General features: G+C 52.5%; 1 protein-coding gene across 3 annotated transcripts in view; it reads left to right on the top strand.

Annotated features, from left to right (window-relative positions):
* Positions 1-23,310, top strand: part of MLLT1 (MLLT1 super elongation complex subunit) — an 80,299-nt gene that overhangs the window by 40,589 nt on the left and 16,400 nt on the right. For 2 of the 3 annotated variants that reach the window (XM_064280403.1, XM_064280402.1), the window contains exons 4-5: positions 15,676-15,819; positions 20,280-20,405. In XM_064280403.1, coding sequence (XP_064136473.1) covers positions 15,676-15,819; positions 20,280-20,405 — 270 coding nt within the window. The remainder of the gene's footprint in view (positions 1-15,675; positions 15,820-20,279; positions 20,406-23,310) is intronic. The other variant, XM_064280404.1, reaches the window with a different exon arrangement.

Below are 23,310 nucleotides of genomic sequence, written 5' to 3' on the forward strand. Positions count from 1 at the left end.
CAGAAGGGGCATTGTGTGCAGAGACCCAGAGAAAGGTCAGGCGCTGTGGAGTTGTGACAAGCCAGCTTGAACAGGCGGCTCTGCAGCCACGGTTTTCTTTCTTTGATGGGGACCCGGGCATCTGTATTTCCTCAAGGGTGGTGGCCAAGTCTGGACAGGGAAGTGCCTCGAGAGGGGATGTGAAGAGGCGTGTCCTGAGCTGCGGCTGGTCCGTGAGGGACAGCGCTTGGCCTCAGCTCGCCCCGCCTTGCGCCTCCTCTTTGGCTCTTGGGGAAGGAATGGAAGCATCAGCCTGGAGTGGAAAGTGTCCCTGTGTTTCCCACACTGCCTGGTCTGCCTGCTGTCTTCCTCACCAGCTTCTCTCAGAATTGTCTTCTGACCGAGCTACACGTGTCCCGTAAAGATCAGAAGTCCCTGGGGAGCGTGAGCAGTTTGGACTTGGCTGCTAACCTAAAGGTTGGCAGTTTGAACCCACCCAGCTGTGCCCCGGAAGAGCGGCCTGGTCTCTGCTTTTGTAAAAATCGTTGTCGAGTGCCGTCGAGTCAGTTCTGACTCACAGCAGCCCTATATGGGAGTAGAACTGCCCCCACAGGGTTCTAAGGCTGTAATCTTTATGGAGGCAGCTCGCCAGATTTTTCTCTTGCAGAGCTGCTGGGTGGGTTCAAGTTGCCAACCTTTTAGTTGTCAGCCAAGCGCTGAACTGTTGCACCACCACGTCTCCTTTCTGTAAACATTACAGCCAAGAAAACCCTGTGGAGTAGTTCTGTAACGTGGGGTTGTGTGAGTCGAAATCAAAATGGCAGAGGCTTTGAGGGTTTTTTTGGTAAAGATGAAAACCATGTAACTAAGTTGTTTGTGCTGTAGCTCCCCAGCATGGAGAAGGGCCACCGTGGAGCAGGCATGGCCCGGGGGCCGGCATTTGGGGGCACTCGGTAGGAGGGGCCTTGTGCTGGGCTCTCCTGCCTGTCACCTGGGAACTTGTAGCATCAGCCTAGCCCTGCTCGTGTCTCTGGAGCTCCAGGAAGTTTCAGGTGTGGGAGTGGTCGTCCCCGGTGTTTTGCGTGTGTGACCTCAGAGCCCCTCTGGGACATGGGGGTCGTGGCTTCATTTTGGGGACGGAGGCCCGGAGCTCAGGGCAGCTGACAAGTGTGGTTCTCTTCCCACCACCTTGCTGGTGGCTGTGGCTGCGGCCATCGCTTTCACTGATGCGTGCCAGGCGCACCTACTTCTGTCTTCTTTGTTAGAATCCAGGTGTCTTTTTGTAAATTGCCATTCTACGCGTGTGTTAATGTTAGTATTGCAGGCAACTCTCTAATAGTTTTTGGTAGATTGGGGGTCAATCACGAGGTTAGGGTTCCGGATAATCGAAGCCTACCATGAGCATAAAAACGTTTGATGGTTTCCACAGGAAGGTCTTTAATTAAAATGTCCTCTTCCCTTTCCTGGCGTCTCGTTTTAATTGCTTGTCAATACGTGGATCTATTTAGGCGATGCAAAGTTCAGATAATACTGAAGCATATAGAGTGAAAACCGGAAACCTTTCCATCTCTCTGCCCCCCTTTTTTAAATTGCTATTGAAAATACGCAGAGTAAAACATTACACCAACCCCCCCATCCCTAGATGTACAGTTCGGTGACGTTCGTTAGAATTGTGCGACCATTCTCACCCCCCTGTCTGAGTTGTTCTTCCCCACGAACATGAACCCACTGTCCCTTAAGCTTCCTGTCTAACCTTTTGAGTTGCTATTGTCAATTTGATCCCATGTCGATAGATCTTAAAGGAACACAACGCTCACCCTGCTCTCATTTTTTTTTTTTTTGGTTTTCTTTCAATAAGGTTAACCTTTAAGCGTCTATTTTCTTGATCCTTTCCCTATGTGCTTTATATTCATATATAAATAAGGTGTTTTTGTTTTCAAATTTTAAAGCTATTTATGACCCTTGTCCTTTTGCAGCTGGCTTTTCTTAGCAGTATCTCCGGGGATCTTTCTGTGCCGGCGTATAAGGATAGGTAGCATTTTCTGAGCGCTTGCAAGTAGGGTAGGTTCTGTTATTTACGTTTTTCAGGTGAGGGAGCCAAGGCGCGCACAGGTTAAATACCTGGCCCGAAGTCTCACAGGAAGGTGTGGAGCCAGTGTGAGTCCTGTCCGCTCGGCTCTGGAGTCTGTCCTCTGAATCACTTGGCTCTCTCTCTTGAGTTCTTTTTAGTGGCTGCATAGTATTCCATGAGGAGCCTTGGTTGAGCACTGCTTAAGTGCTTGGCTGCTAACCCTAGGGTTGGTGGTTCGAACCCACCCAGCAGCTCTGTGAGAGAAAAGACCTGGTGATCTGCTCTTGTAAAGATTACAGCTTAGAAAGCCCCATGGGGGCAGTTCTGCTCTGTCATGTGGAGTTGCCATGAGTCAAAATCAACTTGATGGCATCCAACAGTGGGCATATTGGTATTCCACAGTGGGCAGATACCATTTTTTTGAGCGTTCAGAAGGTACAAAAAGAAAACTCCCCTCCTCTCCTGATCTCCAGAGGTGGCTCCTTACTGACAGGCATCTCAGTTGTTTGCTGTCTTTTACTGTTTAAGCAGCAGCAGGGACTGTCCACACTGCCTGTGGCCTGGGCAGGGCCTGGCTGGAGGTTTCCTGGCCTTCTCAGCATGGGGGCCGGTCAGATGTGAGAGAGGTGCAGGCTGATACCTCACGCTGTCCTGGGACTCCCCCCATTCCCTGCGTGCCTATAAACCAGAGTCCACAGGAACACCTCCCCTCCCTGCATGCTTACAGAAACAGTCCATGGGGACTTCCCCCTTCCACATGTGTCTGTAAAACTAGGGTCCACAGGGACTCCCCCCTTCCCTCTTGCGCACGGAAACAGTCCATGGGGATTCCCCTCTTCCCTGCGTGCCCATAAAACCAGGGTCCATGGGGACTCCCCCCTTCCCTGTGTGTCTGTAAAACCAGGGTCCATGGGGACTCCCCCCATCCCTGTGTGCTCATAAAATCAGAGTCCATTAGGACTCCCCCCGTCCCTGTGTGTCCGTAAACCCAGGGTCCACGGGGACGCCTCCCTTTCCTTGTGTGCCCGTAAAACCGAAACCAAGCCAGTTGCCATTGAGTGGACTCTGACTCACGGTGACCCCATGTGTGTCAGAGAAGAACTGGGCTCCATAGAGTTTTCACTGGCCCATCGTTCAGAAGTAGATCACCAGGCCTTTCTTCTAAGTCACCACTGGGTGGCCTCAAACCTCCGACCTCTTGGTTAGCACCCGAGCATGTTAACTGTTCGTGCCACCCAGGGGCTCCTGTGAACCCATAGCCCTGCGTTGTTCTTTCCCCCTTGTACTGAGGCTCAGGAAGGTGAAGGGCCTGTCCACCATCACACAGCAAGTCGGTACGGAGCCCATCCTTCTCAGCCCCATTGTAGCATTTCCCTGATGCCTTCTGTAGTTTTTCTTCTTTTAATTACAAATGTAATCTCTGCAGGCCCTAGGAATTGAAACACTCTCCCTAGCCCGTGTCCTCAAAGCAGGCACTGAGAGAAAGTAGTTGTGTATCCTTCCAGGAACGTTTTCCTGTGTCTGTGCGCGCACACAGCAGGACCGTGCTGTGTCTCTGCGTCCTTATGCTTGCCATCTCCTGCCTGCGCAGGCCGTCAGGCACAGAGCTCTGCCCCATTCTTGGTTGTCTGCCTGGTGCGCCCTTTAGTTCACATCCCCTGTAATTTGTCTGGCTTTTCCTGTCAAGGGACACTTGGGCCTCCCTAGGCTTTTCACTGCTATTTGTAAGGTTCTCACTGGCCGGCTTCTTCAGAAGTAGACCATCAGGTCCTACTTCCTAGTCTGTCTTAGTCTGTAAGCTCAGCCGAAACCTGTCCACGAAGGGTGACCCTGCTGGTATTTGAAATACTGTTGGCAAAGCTTCCATTATCACAGCAACATGCACACCACCACAGTACGACTAACTGACAGACACTGCCAGAAGAACGGACAAACCTGTCTTGGAAGAAGGCCAACCAGGATGCTCCTTAGAAGCGAAGCTGGGGAGACTATGTCTTACATCCTTTGGACACGTTGTCAGGAGGAATCAGTCCCTAGAGAAGGACATCATGCTTGGTTAGGTGGAGGGTCAACAAAAAAAGGAAGGCCCTCAAGGAGATGGATTGACACAGTGGCTACAACAATGGGCTCAAACATAGCGACGGTTATGAGGATGGTGCAGGATGGGGCAGTGTTCCGTTCTGTTATATGTGGGGTCACTTCGAGTTGGAACCAACTTGACGGCACCTGACAATGACAGCAGGCCTTTCACTGTTGCACAGGGCTTGGTCAGCAGCCATCCTCACGTACTTGTGTTTGCACGCCTGTGAATATCTCAGGGGGATGGAATTCTAGCAAGTGAAATTTCAGATTTGGTGGTGGTCGCTGATTAGAGTTACTTTTTCCACATTTCTTCCCTTGCTCTCTCACATTGGGCTGCTGGACACGTGCTCTTGCTGCCGAGGAAGCAGCCTGCTCCGTGTGTGGTAGGCTGGAGTACGGGGAGCCAGGGCAAGAGCTTCGTCTGAATGAGAGCCACGGGCTCTGTGGACACAGGCGCTCTGGTGCTGGATGGCGCAGCTAATCTCTGTGGTTCTGTGCAGCTTTGGAAAATGAGTCGTTGGGTGCTGTCGCGTTGATTCCGACTTGTGGAGACCCCCAGTGTGTCAGAGCAGGGCTGTGCTCCATAGGGTTTTCAAGGACTGATTTTTCAGGGATAGATCGCCAGGCCTTTCTTCCAAGATGCCTCTGGGTGGACTAGAACCTCCAGTCTTTCAGTTAGCAGCCACACATCTGCATCACTTGTTGGGTGCCATCAAATCTGTTCCAACTCACAGCATCCCCATGTGACAGAGTAGGATTGCCCCATAGGGTTTTCGAGGCTGTAAACTTTATGGAAGCAGATTGTCAGGTCTTTGCTTCTGCAGAGCCTCTGGTGGGTTTGAACCGACGAGCTTGTGGTTAGCAGCGGAGCATGTAACCGTTGCACCAGCACGGCTCCAAATGAATGAGTAGAGCCCAGGAAACCTCAGTGTCTTCTCCTGATGGTTGTGAGAACAGGAGCTCGTTCTCAGTGCATCTGTGAGGATGAAGTAAGGCACAGCCACAGAGCGTGCAGCGCAGGGCCTGCCCCGGGGAGGGCTCGATTCGAGGGGCTGGCAGGGCAGGTGTGGCTGGAAACAGAAAGCGAGGCACTTGTCCGGTGGCCGAAGAGGGTCCTGGGGGGCCTGGGGAGTGCAGGGCTCCACTGGCCTTGTCTGGGCCTGTGAGGGGGGATGTGCTGTTCACTGGATTCCCAGCAGCCAGGACAGAGTCAGGCTCCGAGGTGGTCAGACGGTCAGTGAATTAAAATGCAGAACTGGGAGGAAGGCTGGCAGTGGAGCCAGGCATATGTATGTAATTTTTTAATATGTTGTTGTTGTTATTAGGTGCCATCGAGTCAGTTACAACTGATGGCAACCTTATGCACAACAGAACGAAACACTGCCTGGTCCTGCACCATCCTTACAGTCCTTGTTATGCTGGAGCTCGTTGTTGCAGCCACTGTGTCAGTCCACCTCGTTGAGGGTCTTCGTCTTTTCCGCTAACCCTGTACTCTGCCAAGCATGACGTCCTTCTCCAGGGACTGATTCCTCCTGACAACATGTCCAAAGTATGTAAGACGTAGTCTTGCCATCCTTGCTTCTAAGGAGCATTCTGGTTGTACTTCATCCAAGACAGATTTGTTCTTTCTTTTGGCAGTCCATGGTATATTCAATATTCCTCGCCAACACCACAATTCAAAGGTGCCAGTTTTTCTTTGGTCTTTCTTATTCATTGTCCAGCTTTCACATGCATATGATGCGATTGAAGATACCATAGCTTGGGTCAGGCGCACCTTAGACTGCAAGGTGACGTCTTTGCCCTTCGACACTTTAAAGCTGTCCTCTGCAGCAGATTTGCCCAGTGCAATGGGTCTTTTGGTTTCTTGACTGGTGTTTCCATGGCTGTTGATTGTGGATCCAAGTAAAATGAAATCCTTGACAACTTCAATCTTTTCTCCGTTTATCATGATGGTGCTTACTGGTCCAGTCATGAGGAATTTTGTTTTACGTTGAGGTGTAATCCATACCGAAGGCTGTGGTCTTTGATCTTCATCAGTAAGTGCTTCAAGTCCTCCTCACTTTCAGCAAGCAAGGTTGTGTCATCTGCATATCACAGGTTGCTAATGAGTTTTCCTCCAACCCTGATTCCGCGTTCTCCTTCATATAGTCCAGCTTCTCTTATTGTCTGCTCAGCATACAGATTGAATAGGTATAGTGAAAGGATACGACCCTGACGCACACCTTTCCTGACTTTAAACCCATCAGTATCCCCTTGTTCTGTCCGAACAACTGCCTCTTGATCCGTGTACAGGTTCCTCATGAGCACAATTAAGTGTTCTGGAGTTCCCATTCTTCGCAGTGTTATCCGTAATTTGTTATGATCCACACAGTCGAGTGCCTTAGCGTCGTCAATAAAACACAGGTAAACATCCTTCTCGTATTCCCTGCTTTCAGCCAGGATCCATCTGACATCAGCAATGATATCCCTGGTTCCACGTCCTCTTCCGAAAGCGGCCTGAATTTCTGGCAGTTCCCTGTCAGTATGGTGCTGCAGCCGTTTTTGAATGATCTTCAGCAAAATTTTGCTTGTGCGTGATATTAATGATATTGTTCTATAATTTCCACATTTAGTTGGATCACCTTTCTTGGGAATAGGCATAAATATGGATCTCTTCCAGTCAGTTGGCCAGGAAGCTGTCTTCCATATTTCTTGGCATAGACGAGTGAGCACCTCCAGTGCTGCATCTGTTTGTTGAAACATCTCAATTGATATTCCATCAGTTCCTGGAGCCTTGTTTTTCGCCAATGCCTTCAGAGCAGCTTGGACTTCTTTCTTCAGTACCATCAGTTCCTGATCATATGCTACCTCTTGAAATGGTTGAACATCGACTAATTCTTTTTGGTATAATGACTCTGTGTATTCCTTCCACCTTCTTTTGATGCTTCCTCCATCATTGAATATTTTCCCCATAGAATCCTTCACTATTGCAGCTGAAGGCTTCAATTTTTTCTTTAGTTCTTTCAGCTTGAGAAACGCCAGGCATGTTCTTCCCTTTTGGTCTTCTAGCTCCAGCTCTTTGCACATGTCATTATAATACTTTACTTTATCTTCTCGAGAGGCCCTTTGAAATCTTCTGTTCAGTTCTTTTACTTCATTATTTCTTCCTCTTTAGCTGCTCAATGTTCGAGAGCAAGTTTCAGAGTCTCCTCTGACATCCGTCTTGGTCCTTTCTTTCTTTCCTGTCTTTTCAGTGACCTCTTGCTTTCTTCATGGATGATGTCCTTGATGTCATTCCACAGGGCATCTGGTCTTCGGTCACTAGTGTTCAATGCGTCAGATCTATTCTTCAGAAGGTCTCTAAATTCAGGTGGGATGTACTCAAGGTCATATTTTGGCTTTTGTGGACTTGCTCTGATTTGCTTGAGTTTCAGCTTGAGTTTGCGTAGGAGCAATTGATGGTCTGTTCCACAGTCGGCCCCTGGCCTTGTTCTGACTGATGATATTGAGCTTTTCCGTAGTCTCTTTCCACAGATGTAGTCAATCTGATTTCTGGGTGTTTCATCTGGCGAGGTCCATGTGTATAGTCGCTGTTTATGTTGATGAAAGGAGGTGTTTTTAATGAAAAAGTCATTGGTTTTGCAAAATTCTATCATTCAATCTCCGGCATTTTTTCCATCACCCAGGCCATATTTTCCAACTGCGGATCCTTCTTCTTTGTTTCCGACTTTTGCATTCCAGTCGCCAGTAATTATCAATGCATCCTCATTGCATGTTCGATCAATCAGACTGCAGCAGCTGCTAAAAATCTTCTGTTTCTTCATCTTTGGCCTTAGTGGTTGGTGCATAAATTTGAATAATAGTCGTATTAACTGGTCTTCCTTGTAGCCGTATGGGTATTATCCTACCACTGACAGCATTGTACTTCAGGGTACATCCTGAAATGTTCTTTTTGACAATAAATGCAACGCCATTCTTCTTTAGGTTGTCATTCCCAGCATAGTAGACTATATGATTGTCTGATTCAAAATGGCCAATACAAGTCCATTTCAGCTCACTAATGCCTAGGATATCGATGTTTATGCATTCTGCCTCGTTTTTTGACGATTTCCAATTTTCCTAGATTCATGCCTCATACATTCCACGTTCCGAGTATTAATGGATGTTTGCAGGTGTTTCTTCTCATTTTGAGTCGTGCCACTTCAGCAAATGAAGGTCCTGAAAGCTTTACTCCATCCACGTCATTAAGGTCGACTCTACTTTGAGGAGGCAGCTCTTCCCCAGTCATCTTTTGAGTGCCTTCCAACCTGGGGGGCTTATCTTCCAGCACTATATCAGACAGTGTTCCGCCGCTATTCATAAGATTTTCACTGGCTAATATTTTTCAGAAGTAGGCTGCCGGGTCCTTCTTCCTAGTCTGTGTTAGTCTGGGAGCTCAGCTGAAAGCAGTGCGCCATGGGTGACCCTGCTGGCATCTGAATACCGGTGGCATAGCTTCCAGCATCACAGTAACACACAAGCCCCAACAGTACAACAAACTGACAGACACGTGGAGGTTTTTATGAATTGGAATCGACTTAACAGCAGTGGATTTTGGATTTTTTTTTTTAATATAAAAAATGTGAAATATATACACAGAAGTAGAGAGAGTGGTACAGCAACCCCCGACATGGTCCCCATCACCACCTCCCGCAGTTCACTCATGGATGACATTCTGTCATCTCATCAGCTGCCGCTAGGTCAGCCTGACTCATGGCGACCCAATGTGTATCAGTAGAACTGTGCTCCTTAGGGTTTTCAGTGACTGGTTTTTTAGAAGCAGATTGCCAGGCCTTTCTTCCAAGGTGCATCTGGGTGGACCCGAACCTCCAGCCTTTCAGTTAGCAGCCGAGCTCATTAACCATTTGCATCACCCAGGGTCTCCTAGGTTTAGCTGCTCTTTAAGCCAAGCAGAAGCCCTGGTGGCACGGTGGTTCAGATCTCAGCTGCTTACCAAAAGGTCAGCAGTTCAAATCCACCAGCCTCTCTTTGGAAACCCTATGAGGCAGTTCTGTTCTGTCCTGTTAGGGTTGCTATGAGTCAGAATCGACTTGATGGCAACAGGTTTGGGGCGTTTTTGGTTTTTAAGCTGAGCATATGTGAGCCAGGGCCTCTCATAGGGAGTGCCTCACGGTCCTGAGGGCCGAGTGTGGGCAGGTTGGAGATGGCAGGGAGAGAGTGCTGGGGTCATCGGGAGACCTTATTGAGGGCTGGGTCCTCTTCATTTGTGTCCGGAGTGGGGAAGTAAATCTGAGGTTTACTTCTGGACCAGCCATGGAGAAGAGAGAGGCCCTAGAGACTGGCTTCACATGTGGGGTCCAATGTAGTTGTGGAGGAGCATCGTCCCTTTTGGTGGTCACCCTTGGTGGCAGCAGCAGTGGTGGCAGCAAGTGTGGTTGCCAGCCACAGGGCTGTTTGTGCTGCTGTGCCCCCAGTAGCCAACCCTCGAGCCTCATGAGTCCCACCTTCAGGACACTGGCAGGCGTGTCAGGGTTCCCGGCCCGGGCTCCCCGCCTGCCCTGGGCGTGCGCGCAAACTGCTGGCACTTGGCCCTGGCACCAGTTTGGCCAGTTCCCCTGAGTCTTGGTTTGCTGAGGCTGGAGAGACGCTGGCCTGGAGCCCGCTGGCTTGGGAGTGGGTACCCACTCAGGGCTGGGTCTGAGAACACCGCGTCCCAGCGGACGCTGCTGCTGCCGCCAAGGAGCTGGGCAGAGGTGACTCAGGGTGCTCTCGGGGCTGCTGATGATGGGGATTCTGTGCTGGGATCCCCGTGTGTGCTGCCAGGCCTCGGGGTATGGCCGAGTTGGGCACGGCATCCTGTGTCAGAAGGTGGCTTCCAGGGGCATGCAGGGCCAGCTCTGCAACCCTCAAGGTTCCTGAGCCCCATGGCACAGGTCTTGCTCAGAGCTGACACCTTCGCCCCCTCTGTGCACTGTGGTCCCTCGCCCAGCAGCCAGCCCCAGGTAGTCAGAGGCAGGGACTAGCCTGGATGTGTGCTGCAGGGCCCCTCTGCCCGGCTGGGCTCGGCACCACCTGCCTCTGGGGAACCTTAGAGAAAACGAAGTAGCCGTCTCAGTGCACTGCTGCCTTGCACTGTTTGGGTGTGTGTGTGTGTGTGGTGTGTGTATGTGTGTGTTTCAGCATGTCTGTATGTGTGTGTGTTGTCTTTGTGTGTGCATGCGTATGTGTCTGCATGTCTCTGTGTGTGTGTGTTTGTATATGCGTGTGTGTGTAAAAGAGAGAAAGAAACCTCTCCAAGACCCGGTGGCTCCAGAGAACCTGGGAGTCCTGGCTCTGCCACTCACCAGCCATGTGGCCTTGGACAGATGACCCTGCCTCTCTCTGTTCCAGTTTCTTCATCTGTAAAGTAGGGTAATGATGGTGCCTGCGCTTGGGCTGTCAGAAGGGTTCAAAGCCTTGATGCTTGTTAAATGCATAGGGAAGTGCCTGGCCATGGTATGTGCTGGGCAGATGTGACGTTATGTCCTGCTACAGTGAGGGCCACGTTCGCTGACCGCCGCAGATACAGCAGTGGCTCTGCATAGGATTGATTTTTCTTATACAGCAGGGAGGCAGGAGGCAGGTAGGGCAGTCACCCGCAGCTCTCTGGCTTCTTCCATGCCTGTTCCCGTGGTGGATGCTGCACCTCTGGGCCTGGCGCCCCAAGTTTAAGGAGGAAGAAGAGAGAGATGGTGACAGACTTCCTCCTCACAGCCCACCCTAAGCTGACCCTTTATCTCATTAGCCAGAACCTGTCCCACGTCCCCTCAGACCACCCCCTGGCCAGGGGGAAGGAGGTGCCCAGCCCTGGTTTCAGCCTGTCACAGTGTGTCCCTGGGAGCTAGTAGAGCCTACTGTCCCCAAGTTGAAAGGGTCTCCCTTCAGGCGCAGATTGGGGTCTGTCAGTGAGGTGGGACCGTCAAGTGGTCGAGGTCTGTGTCTCATGCTCAGCTTGTTACCTCCTCATTGGACCGGAGGCTCCCAGAGGGTAGGGTGTGTGCTGGCTAATTGGACAGGTGCACCTTCCGTCTTTGCAGCCATCCACACAGTGGGACTCCTGGGCAGCTGAGGGCCCATCCACCACCTTTGTGAGGACATGGGCACGTGGCTGTGTAGGTCTCAGCTCCCAGGTATCACCTGGCCACTCGTGCTCAGGAAGCCTGGCTTTGCTCATACAAAACACTAGCCACTTGCTGAAGAGCCTGAGGGGAAACTGAGGCAAGGTGGCAGCTAGACCCGACTGCAGCTGGTGGGGGACTCTTGCGCCATGGCCCTGCCTCGTTTTCTCCTTGTCCCCAGCCCCCGTCTTGGCTTCCTTCCTGCCAGGACTGTGAAAGCAGCTGTGAACCTTGGAGTTTGGGCTGCTGGTGGAAGGGATGAAAGTAAGAGGCCGTGGGAAATTCAGACGGGCGGAAGCTCAGCAGTTTTGCTCTCCTTCCTTTATCTCTCATTCAGCTGTTGCAACGTCTCCTTCCACTTACTGAGCGCAGAAACCCTCACTGGATTCCCGTGCCCGTAGGTCCCCCTCAATGGATAGCATTTTTTAAAAATTGAGATATAATTTACGTACCATAAAATTCACGTTTAAAGTGTACCAGTCGGTGGTTTTTAGTATATTCACAGTGTTGGGCAGCCATCCCCATGATCTAATTCCGGAATATTCTCATCACCCCGAAAAGAGACCCTGTTCCCATCAGCGCTCACTCACTCCTCATTCCCCCCTCCTCCCATCCCTCAGCAGCCAATAATCTGCTTTCTGTCTCTGTGGATTTGGGATCATACAATAGGTGTCTTTTATGTCTGCTGTCTTTTCACTTACGTTTTCGAGGTCCATCCGCATTGTAGCATGTACCAGAACTCCATTCCTTTTTATGGCTGAATAATATTCCATCGTATGGGTGGACCTCATTGTGTTCATCTGTCATCTGCCGATGGACACTTGGTTGTTTCCACCTTTATGCTATTGTGAGTAGTGCTGCTGTGAACATGCACGTATTTGTTTGAGTACCAGTTTTCATTTCTTTTGGGTATATACCTACGAGTGGAAATACTAGGTCATATGGTAATTCTGTATTTAATTTTTTGATAAACTGCCAAACCTTTCCACAACGGCTGAGCCATATTACAATCCCACTGGCAACTTTCCAATTTCCGGACTTCTACCCCAACCCTTGTTTTCTATGTTTTTTTTTTTTTTTGATAGCAGCCATCTTAGGGCGTTTAAAGTGGTATCTCATTGTAGTTTGGGTGTATATTTCCTTAATGACTGATGACATTGAGTGTCTTTCCATTGGCTTGTTCTTTGGAGGAATATCTACACCCACTCCTCACTTATCAACATGGTTAGGTTCCAAAGACCAGGTCGTTATGTGAAAATCATTGTTAGGTCAAAATGGAAGTGACTGTATCAGATCACAATATGGAGGATGACTACATCATTACATAATTTACAAACCATGGAGAATCATGGCCTAGCCAAGTTGACACATAACTTTAACCATCACAGCCTGCTTTTACTCTCACCTTGCACGTCGGCGTTCGCTGCTGCCAGGTGTACATTGTTAAGGCGCAAAATACTAGGATAGTAGGTTTTTTACTATTGTCATAAATGCAAAATGTCAGACTGTCTTTTTATCGTTCAGTTAAAAGGGTTCGTTATATTTTCTGTATGTATAAGTCCCTTATTAGATATATTTACAAAAGGTTGTCTTTTCATTTTCTCTCTTTTTTATTTTTTTGGTGATACAACACTTTCCAGGTTCACTTTTCACTTTCTTGATAATGTCCTTTGCAGCAAAAAATTAATTTTGTTGAAGTCCAATTTATCTGTTGACAAATGCAAGGTCGTGAACGTTCACTCCTGTGTTTTCTTCTCAGAGATTTACAGTTTCAGCTCTTAACATTTAGGTCTTTCAACCATTTTGAGTTAGTTTTTGTGTCTGGTGTGAGGTAGGAGTCCCTGGGTAGCACAGATGGTTATTCACTCGACTACTAACTAAAAGATTGGTGTTTTGAACCCACCCAGAGGCGCCTTGGAAGACAGGCCTGGTGGTCTGCTTCTGAAGGGTAACAGCCTGGAAAACCCCATAGAGCAGTTCTATTCTGCACAGATGGGGTCGCCTTGAATTTGAATTGACTCAACGGCAGCTGGTTTTTTTTTTTTTTTTTTTTTGGTTTAGGAACCTAAGTTCATTCTTTTGCCTGTCCTGGTTGCCTCAGCTCCATTTGTGAAAAGATTAATCTTTCCAGTTCTCAGCGCAGGGACCCTGGGTCCAAAGGATGCGCTCCTCTCCTGTCTCTTCTTCCTGGTGGTAGTGAGGTCCCCTTACAACATACAACTTATTTGCAAGACTCCCACAGGGGTTCCATATACCTTATTTGCATTATTAGCAAGCTGTCCAGTCCACTTGGTAGGCAACAAGACCTCTTGTGCATAGTCCTACCCAATCATTTTGTAGGAGTCACAAGACCATGGTGAGAAAGGCCATAAAAGTGATTCATTGTACCACAGGTACACTTCGTACTATCCTGTTCATACTCAGGGTGAATTAACCTTTATAAATCAAGACATAGAAAGTTGAATGTTCCCATGATTTAAAGCTGTCAAGGCAAGCTTACTCTTAGAGTGCCAAATGAGACCGTTGTTTGGTAGTACTAGGCTGATAAGATAATCTATTAGGATTTTTATACAAGTTATAAAAGTTAGAGAAGCCCAGGTCACACGAACTTAAGCTAAAAGAAGAAATTACTGGCTTACGTAAGTCCTAGGGATGAATCTGGTTTTACGTATGGCATGTTTATTCAATGGACTTAGCATCCTTATCAAAATCAGTTGCCCATAAATATAGCCATTGTTGTTGTTGGGTATCATTGAGTCGATTATCAACTCATAGCGACCCCCATGTGATAGAGTAGCTATAACCTTTACAGAAGCAGATCATGAGGTCTTTCTCCCACAGAGCCACTAGTAGGCTTGAACTGCCCACCTTTCTGTAGCTGAGTGTTTAACCATCGTGCCACCAAACCAAACCAAACCAAACCAGTTGCCGTCGAGTTGATTCTAACTGATAGCAATCCTATAGGTTACAGTAGAACTACTGCATAGGGTTCCCAAGGTGCGCTGTCAGCCTTTTGGCTAGCAGCCAAGCTTATTAACCCCTGCGCCAGCAAAAAAAACCAGGACTCCTTAAATGTAACCTTACTTATTGTTTATATTAAAAAACTTGGATTCCTTAGCTTTGCGTTGAAGGCTTTCCACAGTTCAGTTTCCCACACCCCCTTTTCACTCCCACTTTTCTTACCGGCCCAAAGTCCTGAACCAGGAGCAGCTCTAGATTTTTCTGGGGCCCGAGGCTTATATAATTAGATGTAGGGGCTCTTTAAGAAAAAGAATATGAAAATACCTTGATTTGTCAAATGCTGACATTCGCTTGTGGAGTTTTCCGGGGACCTGATCCTGTGCACACATCACTGGGCCCCTCTGCAGCCTCAGGAGAGTCGGACACGCCACCTTCCTTCCCCGCACACCTGCCTCCACCCGAGACACCCCTTGCCTTTGCTGTAGATGTAGCACCCCTCTCCATCCCTCTTTCCATCCCTTTCTCGTGAAGCTGCCACTTCTGAGTTCACCGCTCCTCTGTCCAGAAGCTGTCCCAGGTGCCTGCGCCATGCCAGGTTGTGCCACACCAAGCCCGGGGGAGCAGGACGGAAGCCCGGCCATGAGCGTTGGGTGCAGAGCTGTGCCGGCACAGGCGAGGCCTCCTGAGAACGGTGCCAAGCAAATGTGTTCCGTGTTCCCGTAACACTCCCAGCCACTGCTCATGGGCCCTGTGTTACCCTCCACGTGGGCCCTTCCAGGGATGGGGGCAGGGGGTCGAGGCATTAGGGCACGGGCTTCCAAGCCTGGGCTCCCAGTGCAGCACAGCCATCTGGAAGCTGCATGTCTCTGAGCCTCGGTTTCTCTGTTTGTCACAGGGCTGCTGGAAGGATGGAAGGGGGTGGTATCAGCACTTTGCTCAGCACTTGGCATGCAGCTGTGCACGCCCTCGGCGAGACTGTGTCCACCCAGGAACCGTCTGAGGACATGACTGTGGGGACCCCTCCTTGGTCACAGACTCCCCGTTGCCTGTTGTTGGGTGTCGTCAAGTCGATTTCAACTCATAGTGACCCCATGTGACGGAGTAGAACTGCCCCATTGGGTTTCCTAGGCTGTAATCTTTACAGGAGCAGATCGCCAGGTCTTTCTCCCAAGGAGATGCTGGCTAGGTTTGAACCACCGACCAGGAGCTGAGAGCTTACCTGTTGCGCCACCGGGGCTCCTTCCCCGTTGCCCAATCCTCTGCGAAGAGTGAGTAGATTTGCTTTTAGTGACAGAGCAGGAGACAAGCAGCACACAAAGAGAAGCAGGGAAGGGCCTGAGGGGAAGGGAAATGGAGGCAGAGAGGAGGACCCGCAGACCACAGCTCCCTCTGCCCCCGCGGCCTCCTGCCCGCCCCTTACCTGACTTCCTGTTTCCTTTGTTGAAGGAGGAGCCAAGGAAGGTGTGCTTCACCTATGACCTGTTCCTGAACCTGGAGGGCAACCCGCCAGTCAACCACCTCCGTTGTGAGAAACTGACCTTCAACAACCCCACCTTCGAGTTCCGGTGCAAGCTGCTGAGGGCAGGCGGGGTGAGTGTGCCCCTAACAGGTGGGCTGTGCCTCCTGCTTGGATGGATGGACAGATGGGTGGCTAGATGGCCTCCAGTGTGGCCACTGTGGGGAGCTGATCAGTCTATCCCAGGCCCTGGGCTGTGGCATTGGTGCAGAGGGCACTGTGGGGGTCTCCTTGGCCGGTCTCTGCTGCAGATGGCCAGGCACCCATGACCCAAAGGGGCAGGTGGCCCAGGTCATGCTGGAGGAGCTGAGAGGACCCAGGTGTTCCCAGGCTGTGCTGGGCAGTGTCGGTGTAGATGACTGGTTGGCTGTTACCGCCCGTTTCCTGGTTGGCCATGGTTAATTAGCATCTTCCTCCTTGGAGGGGCCGGGAAGGAATGGGCCTGAGGCCAGTCTGTCCGCGTGGCTGGTGCTGGAGCCGGCTTTGAACTGGCCTGGCAGCACTGCCGCCAGGCGCCGTCGTATCCAGGGCCATCAGTGGCCTCTCTGAGGGGTCCCCGAGAAGGCGCTGCCTGTGGTTTCTGTGCCTGTGAGACGGGGTCCCACGCCTGCTCTCAGAACCACGGTGCCTTGTGAGTTGTGCGGTGGGGAGTCCCTGTGTGGTGGCTCTCTTGTCTTCTCTTGAGTGGGCGCCTCCCAGCCCCTGAGGGCAGAGCCCAGGGCTCCAGATGGGGACCCGATGGGGCACCTGGAGAACGTGGGTGGGAGGGAGGGGAGTCTGGTGCTGCTGGTTGGTCGTGGCTGGGTGTGGAGGAGGTGGGACGCTTGGCTGTGGGCCTGGAGTGTCTGTGGGGAGGGCAGTGCGAGCTGAGGATCGGTCACGCGACATCCCGAAGCCACCTTTGAGTGGCCAGAAGTCATAAGACCTTACCTAGGTGCTGGCCAGTGCCTGCGATGGAGGAGTGGGGCCAGGGTCCTGTGTGTGTGTGTGTGGCAGTGTGTGGGGAGTGTGAGTATATGTGAATGTGAGAATGTGCGTCATTGTGTGTGTGCAAGAGTGTGTGTGCTTGTGTTTGTATGTGACTGTATGATGTGTGAGCTTGTATGCATCTGTGTATGTGTGTATGAATGTGTCATTGTGTGTGTGAGAGTATTGTGGTTGTATGTGAGTGTATGATGTGAGTCCGTATGGTTGTGTTATTGTGTGAGTATGAGTGTGCAGTTGTGTGTGTGAAAGTCACGGTGTATGAGTGTGTGTAAGTGTGTTTGTATGTGTTGAGCCTGTGTATATAAGCGTGTGTGTAGTTGAGTGTGAGTGTGGAAGAGAGTGGTTGTGTATGAGTGTGATGTGTGAGTGTAGATAAGTGTGTATGTGTGTATGAGAATGTATGTGTGGTTGTGTGTTCGAGTGTGTGTGTGTGAGTATATGTGAGAGTGTGATTAAGGTTACGTGAGTGAATGTGTGTCACTGTGAGTGATTGTGTATGCATCAGTCTGTGTGTGTCATTGCATGTGAGAGCATGGGTGTGTGTGTCCGTGTATGTGAATGTGTGTATATGTCTCTGTATGTGTATGAGTGTATCCATTTATGTCAGTGTGTATTGTGTGTGTGTGTATATGAGTGCGTAGCTGTGTGTGAATGTCCGTGTGTGTATGAGTGTGCATGTGTATATGAGTGTGTGTGTGTGTGTGTGTGTGTGTGTGTAGCAGCTCTACCTCCCACGTGCGAATGGGGAGTTGGGTTGGGCTTCTTCAGGCTCAGGGAATAGTCCTTTCCCTTCATCTAATACAGTTGCGGTCTTTGATTAGCTTTTTCATAAACTTAAAGCATAACTTGTTGGTTGTAGAGAGTTTGGTTCAGCTCCGCAGGGTCCTCATGAAAGAGGCGTTTGTGAGGTGACTCCAGCGCGAGGGCTGATGGAGCAGAGTATGGGGGCGCGGGGTGGCTGGCACCATGGGAAGGCAGGACCCCGCTGCCTGAAGTTCATGAGACCTAAGAGTGGGTGGGGGCCCGGGCCCAGCGCTCTCCCCTGCTCTGCTCTGCTGCCTTCTTTGTGCCCCCAAGTATTTCCCACAGTATTGTCACAAGATGTTTCCGGGTGCTCCCCGAAGGTTCCAGGGTCAGCTCTGTTTGGGAAACACTCGCGTAACCAGTGAGCCTGGGACACAGAGGTGGTCTCTCCTGAGAGGGAGGCTCTGTGTGCATCATGGAAGCACATAAACCAGGGGCAGGGAGCAGGGCGGGAGAGAGGGAGAGGTCCGGCTGCCATTGTGAAGGGGGTGGCCGGTGAGGGCAGAAGGCAGCATGTTCACTCACTGCAGCCACCCTCGGTGCCCCAGAGAGGCCCACAGGCCACCCGCCCCTCAGCCTCTGCCCTGGCTGTTCTCCTCCCAGCGGCCTGCCCGGGAGAGCTGCCTTGCTGGTTGGGACTTTGGCTGCTCTGAGGGCCAAGGAGCGCACTTGGTCTTAGGAGCCCAGCCAGAGGCCCTTAGGGGATGGGAACTTGGGGTGCAGTACTTCTCGGGGGTCCTGAGAAGGAGGGACTGTGGTGCCTGCATCTGCCATGCTGGAATTCCGGCGTCATCAGTGGGGCCGGCAGGGATGTCTGGTGACAGATGGCCCAGACCTTGCGGTGTTGGTTTCGGCACCAGAAGAGCTGGGAGGACGGGGGAATCCAGAAGTCCATGAGACCTGCTCTCTCTACTCCTCTGAGTGCTGTGATTCCTCACGCCAGTCTGCGGAAGTATCATCCAGAAAGCCCAGAGTAGGGGCCTCCTGCTTTCCTAGCAGGCCGGAGGCCGCCCTGGGGCAGGTGGAGGAGCCCTTGGACAGGATTGTCTCCAGGCTTTTGCTCAGGGAGCAGTTAAGCCACAGAGAACAGCGCCTGCTTTGGTGGGTGTGCTTCTGTGCTTCCATCTGCTGAGACTGGTCTTTGCTGTGGTACCTTGCGCAAGGTAGACGTGGCTCCATTTATTTACTTTTTTGAAAAGGGTCTTTGTTACGAAGAAGAGAGACTTATCCTGAAATAGCATCAGTTCAGTGCCTCACTTGGAAGGGAGAAAACGGACGGAGATTCAGGAGGAGGTGGGTCGACATCTGTCTGCTGGCCACGGGCTCAGCTTCCCACCGGGCTCATCGTTTATTTATACCCTGCGCCCTCTCTAGCTGCGAGCACGGGCATTTCAGGGAACTAGAGGTCCTGGGGCCTGGCTGGGCCTAAACGTGGGCTCGGTGCCGCGGGTCAGGAGCCTGTGGTGCACAGGCTCTGCTGAGCAGCTCTGTCTCCCGCTCACGGCCTCTGAGTCGTGGGGCCAAGAGGCTGCAGCTCTTTCAACCAGGTGACCTCATGGCCGTTCTTGCCGGGACCTCTTCTCCGATGGCTCCTTAGATGAAAGGCTTGGCTCGTCAGGTCACTCAGGTGCCTGGGGCTATTCGTGATGCTTGTCTTACTGAGCTACACATGCCTTTGAGAGCACATTGTGTTCTATGCCCTTGCCATGTGGAAGGCGTGTCTTCGTTCCAGACCAGTAGTGTTAATGTGGGAGCCCTGTGTGGTGCAAGCAGTTCTTGTGCCCCACTGCTAACCCCAAAGTTGGAGGTTCGAGTCCACCCAGAGGTGCCTAGGAACAAAAGCCTGGCAATTTGCTTCTGAAAAGTGAGCCTTTGAAAGCCCTATAGCATCAGTGTTGACTTGATGGTGATCGGTTTTTTAGTGTTCATGCGGTGTTGGTGTTCGGAGAGCTTGGCCTGAGCTTTCTCTCCTGCCTTCAGCACATGTCATGGCAAACCTCGCTGGAGTTGGGGGTCCCCTGGGAGGCCCCAGGCCCCTTCTCATCCTGTGATCTTCCGACCAGGAGCAGACGCTCCTTCCCGCAGGCTCGCTCTTGCCCAGCGGCTCTGCTGAGATCAGCTGAGACAGGCACCCCCACCCCAGACACGATTCTCCGCCTGCCCCGGGCCTGCTCTCTGCTCTGTTCCCCGCTTTGCCCCTCTGAAGTGGTGGGTCTCGCCCCAGGAGTGTGGGAAGCGGTGAGGCCGTCTCCTCCCGAGTTCATCCGAAGCTGCTCGCTCTGCGTCCACCTGCTTCTCGTGGTGGCTGCCTGGCTTCTTGCCTTCCCACACCACCCCTAGTCTCGCTAAACCCAAGTGCTGAGGTCAGGCTTTGGCCGCAGGTACCTTCTGGTGCTGTGGCTGCTCTCGCCGGCCTGTCTTCCGGCCCTCGGTCTGCTGGACCAGGCTCTGCGTCCTGGGGCCCAGGGGCCCGCCCCAGCCCAGCCATCCTGGGACCCACTTCTCTTCGCTTCGCCCCAAGCGTGCAGCACCCCGAGCCACATGTCCGGCTTGCCCTGACAGGAGATGCCTTTGACTCTTCCGGGAAAATGACGCTCAAGCTGGCACCCCTCCACCCCCGCCCACCGCCAAGAAGGAAGCTCTGAAAGCCTCACCCTCGCTCAGGAAGGGCCGACTTCTTCCTCCCGACAGGTCCCTGGCTCCTCCCTGCCTTTGATAACATCTGTCTCTTCTTTATCACTAGGTGATGGTAATGCCCGAAGGAGCAGAAACGGTGTCCAGGCCCAGCCCCGACTACCCCATGTTACCCACAATTCCACTCTCTGCCTTCTCTGACCCCAAGAAGACCAAACCGTCCCACGGCACCAAGGTTAGTGGGGCAGAAGGCCCAGTCTGAGGGAGCCCAGCCGTGGCGGGGCTGGGACTCGGCACCCCTGCAGAGCTGGGCTTTCTGAAGGGGCCTGGAACTCGCTCCCTTGGCATCTTCTTTCTTGAACTCTCTGCTCTGCCGTGCTGTCTGCTCGCTGCCCCTGACTTAGGAGAGCCAGCCCCTCCTGTGTTTCAGGGGACAAGCCAAGTGACCATGGTGGGCTCTCTGCTCCGCTCTTCTTGAGGCCAGAGGCCCGACCCCATCTTCTTTCCACCGTGCTGAGTCAGGCCTGGGCCTTATACCCCTCAGCCCCGATAGACTCCCTGGCCAGGGGCCGCTGGACACAGTGGGCTCCTCATTGCTGAGACCGCCCACCTTTCAAGGATTGGTACCCGACCCAGCGTGCCCTGTCTGCCCAACCCAGCTGCTTCTGCCCTCGGCTGTTCTAGGCTTTGCTCCTTTGGCAGCAGCTTGTGCAGAGAAGGCTGATGGGGGGCAGGGGCCAGGGGAAGCAGAAACAAGGGGCGTGAGCGATTCCACTGAAGAAGGAACAGTGCGTTGTCTTGTCTTGGCCCAGCCGAACGGTGGCATTCCTCTCTCTGAGTGGGCCCGAGCGGCTGTCTGAGCACTAGCCGAGGCCTCTGGTGGCATCACGGTGCACATACACGGACGTGAGCGTGTGCTCCCCGCCAGTCCTCTGCAGCATCCCCCAGCGCCCGAGCGCCATCTGGCTGTCAGGCAGCTGCTTGTCTTCCTGTCACCAACCCTACACATTTCTTCACTTCTCATCCTGATGTTTTCCTGCTTTACCTGCCTGTCAGGTATGGGGACCTGGCACAGCTTAGGTGCAGAGGTAGTAACCTCAGTCATCCTTGAGCCTTACTTACCAGCATCACCGGAGGAGAACCACCTGTTCACCTTGGCATGATCTCTCCGGCTCTTTCCATAGGCCAGCAGGCCTCTGAAATCCTTTGACATGTCTGATCTCAGCCGTCCAGGTGGGTGGCACCACAGTCTTGAGGTGCAGAGTGTTGCCCTAGGGGTCTCCCCATGCCGGCCCCTGACCTGTCTTCCAAGCCCTATGGAGGTTAAGTGGAGGAAAGTTCTCGTTGATGGCGTCGGCTGCTTCTCTCTCAGCCACCACATTTTCTGGAAGTCCCATGCAGCATAGGAAGTCAGTGGAATGGCTATTTCTTCTATACAAGCCACTTGATGTCACCTGAGGCCCAGGGAAAAAGTACTCTCTGGGTGGCGAGAAGCTCCTGTGGCTGGCAGGACCGTGGCATCGCTGCGCCTGCTCCTGGCCTCTCCTGCAGAGTCTCAGAGACCCAGGGAGCCCCAAGCCAGATTGCTTTCTGCCAGTTCAGGGAACCTGTGGGCAGAGCCTCCTCCCCCGTCTCGTTGTGGAGTGCCTGCCAGCCTCCCCAGCACCTGACTTAGGAGGTGTTCATGGAGGCTTCCCAGGCAGCACTGGCGAGTTCTCTCCCAGGAGCTCCCACTGCCTTGCTGCAGACGGGCCTGGTGTCCACACTCACAGCCTCACTGCCTTCTGCTGGGAGTGGGCTGGCCTGCGACCCACGCCTCTCACATGGAGGGCTTCTGTCCAGGCACTGCTGTCCCCACCCCAAGCAGGTCTCTGCTTTTGGGGCCCAAAGAGTCTCACTGGTCTCTCAGCCACAGGGGCCTCAATAGGGCTTAGTGTAGGTGGAGAGGCTGGGTGGACTTTGCCTGGCCTCTATCCCATGGAACCCCCCGACCAGGTGCCTGGCTGTTGCCGCTGACTGTGAGTAGCTGCAGGCTCTGGTCCCTGGTGGTTGTCCCTCCTCTCGGCCCCTGCCAGAGGGGTTTGTGGAGGCAGGCCGGGGCTCAGTGGTGCCTGTTGGCTCCCCCACAACAGGGCACAACTGGCCGCCAGCTTCTGGGCACTCAGCCATCTCTGCCCGATGCTAGGCGCTTGGGCTGCTGGTCTCTCTCTGAAGCTCAGTTCTTCATCTCATCCTTCTTTGGGGTCATGGACAACGTTGAGAACGTGTCTGCTGTGGAGCTTCTCCACTGGGAAAAGTCCTCACGTTGCCGAGAGTTTAGCACTTGACCTCGGAGAGCCTGTGGGCTCCGACAGCTGTGCAGACCCCCAGGCTAAGAACTGTTAGGGTTGGGAGTGTCCCAGGGGCTTGGAGGAGTGGCTGGTGTGGGGCTGGGCGAGCATGGGGGTGGGGAGTGGGGTCTTGGATAGAGGCCTTGGCACGCTCTCGGCTTGCTTGTCAGCCCCGTGGCTGTGAGGTCGGAGGTGTGCTGCCAGGGTTCCGTGGACACCGGGAGAAGAGGCCGGTGCTCCGCCTTGGCTGTGGACTTTGAGCATGGTGCCTTTGCCTCTTCTCCCTCTGTGGGCGCAGCCTGCTGGATGTGGAGCCTGGGGCCAGCTGCTCTTCCTCACCCGCCCCCAGCCTGGCTGTGGCCTTGCGTGGGCTCCTTGGCCAAGACCAGGGACCCCGGGAGCTTGTGGTGTCAGGGCAGCTGCTCGTCTTCCTGTCGTTAACCCTGCACATTTCTCCACTTCTCATCCTGATGTTTTCTTTGCTTCACCTGCCTGTCGGGTGTGGGGACCTGGGGCTGCCCTCTTAGGTATGAACCTGGTGACTAAGAGCTGGCGGCCAGGCCACAGCGGCCAACCATACTCCAGGAAGTGCGGGCAGCATCAAGGCCCCGTGCCGATGCTCTGGGTCTCAGACATCAGGGTGGTCCTATGAGAAGATGGCAAACTGGGCCCCATGGACGTGGCTGAGGGGCTCTGTCATGGTTGGAATTGTGTCCCCCTCAAAGTATTTATCAACTTGATGAGGCCATGATTCCCAGTATTGTGTGGTTGTCCTCCATTTTGTGATTGTAATTTTATGTTAAAGAGGAT

The sequence above is a fragment of the Loxodonta africana genome, chromosome 3, assembly GCF_030014295.1.
Source record: "Loxodonta africana isolate mLoxAfr1 chromosome 3, mLoxAfr1.hap2, whole genome shotgun sequence".
In the NCBI taxonomy this organism is placed as follows: Eukaryota; Metazoa; Chordata; class Mammalia; order Proboscidea; family Elephantidae; genus Loxodonta; species Loxodonta africana.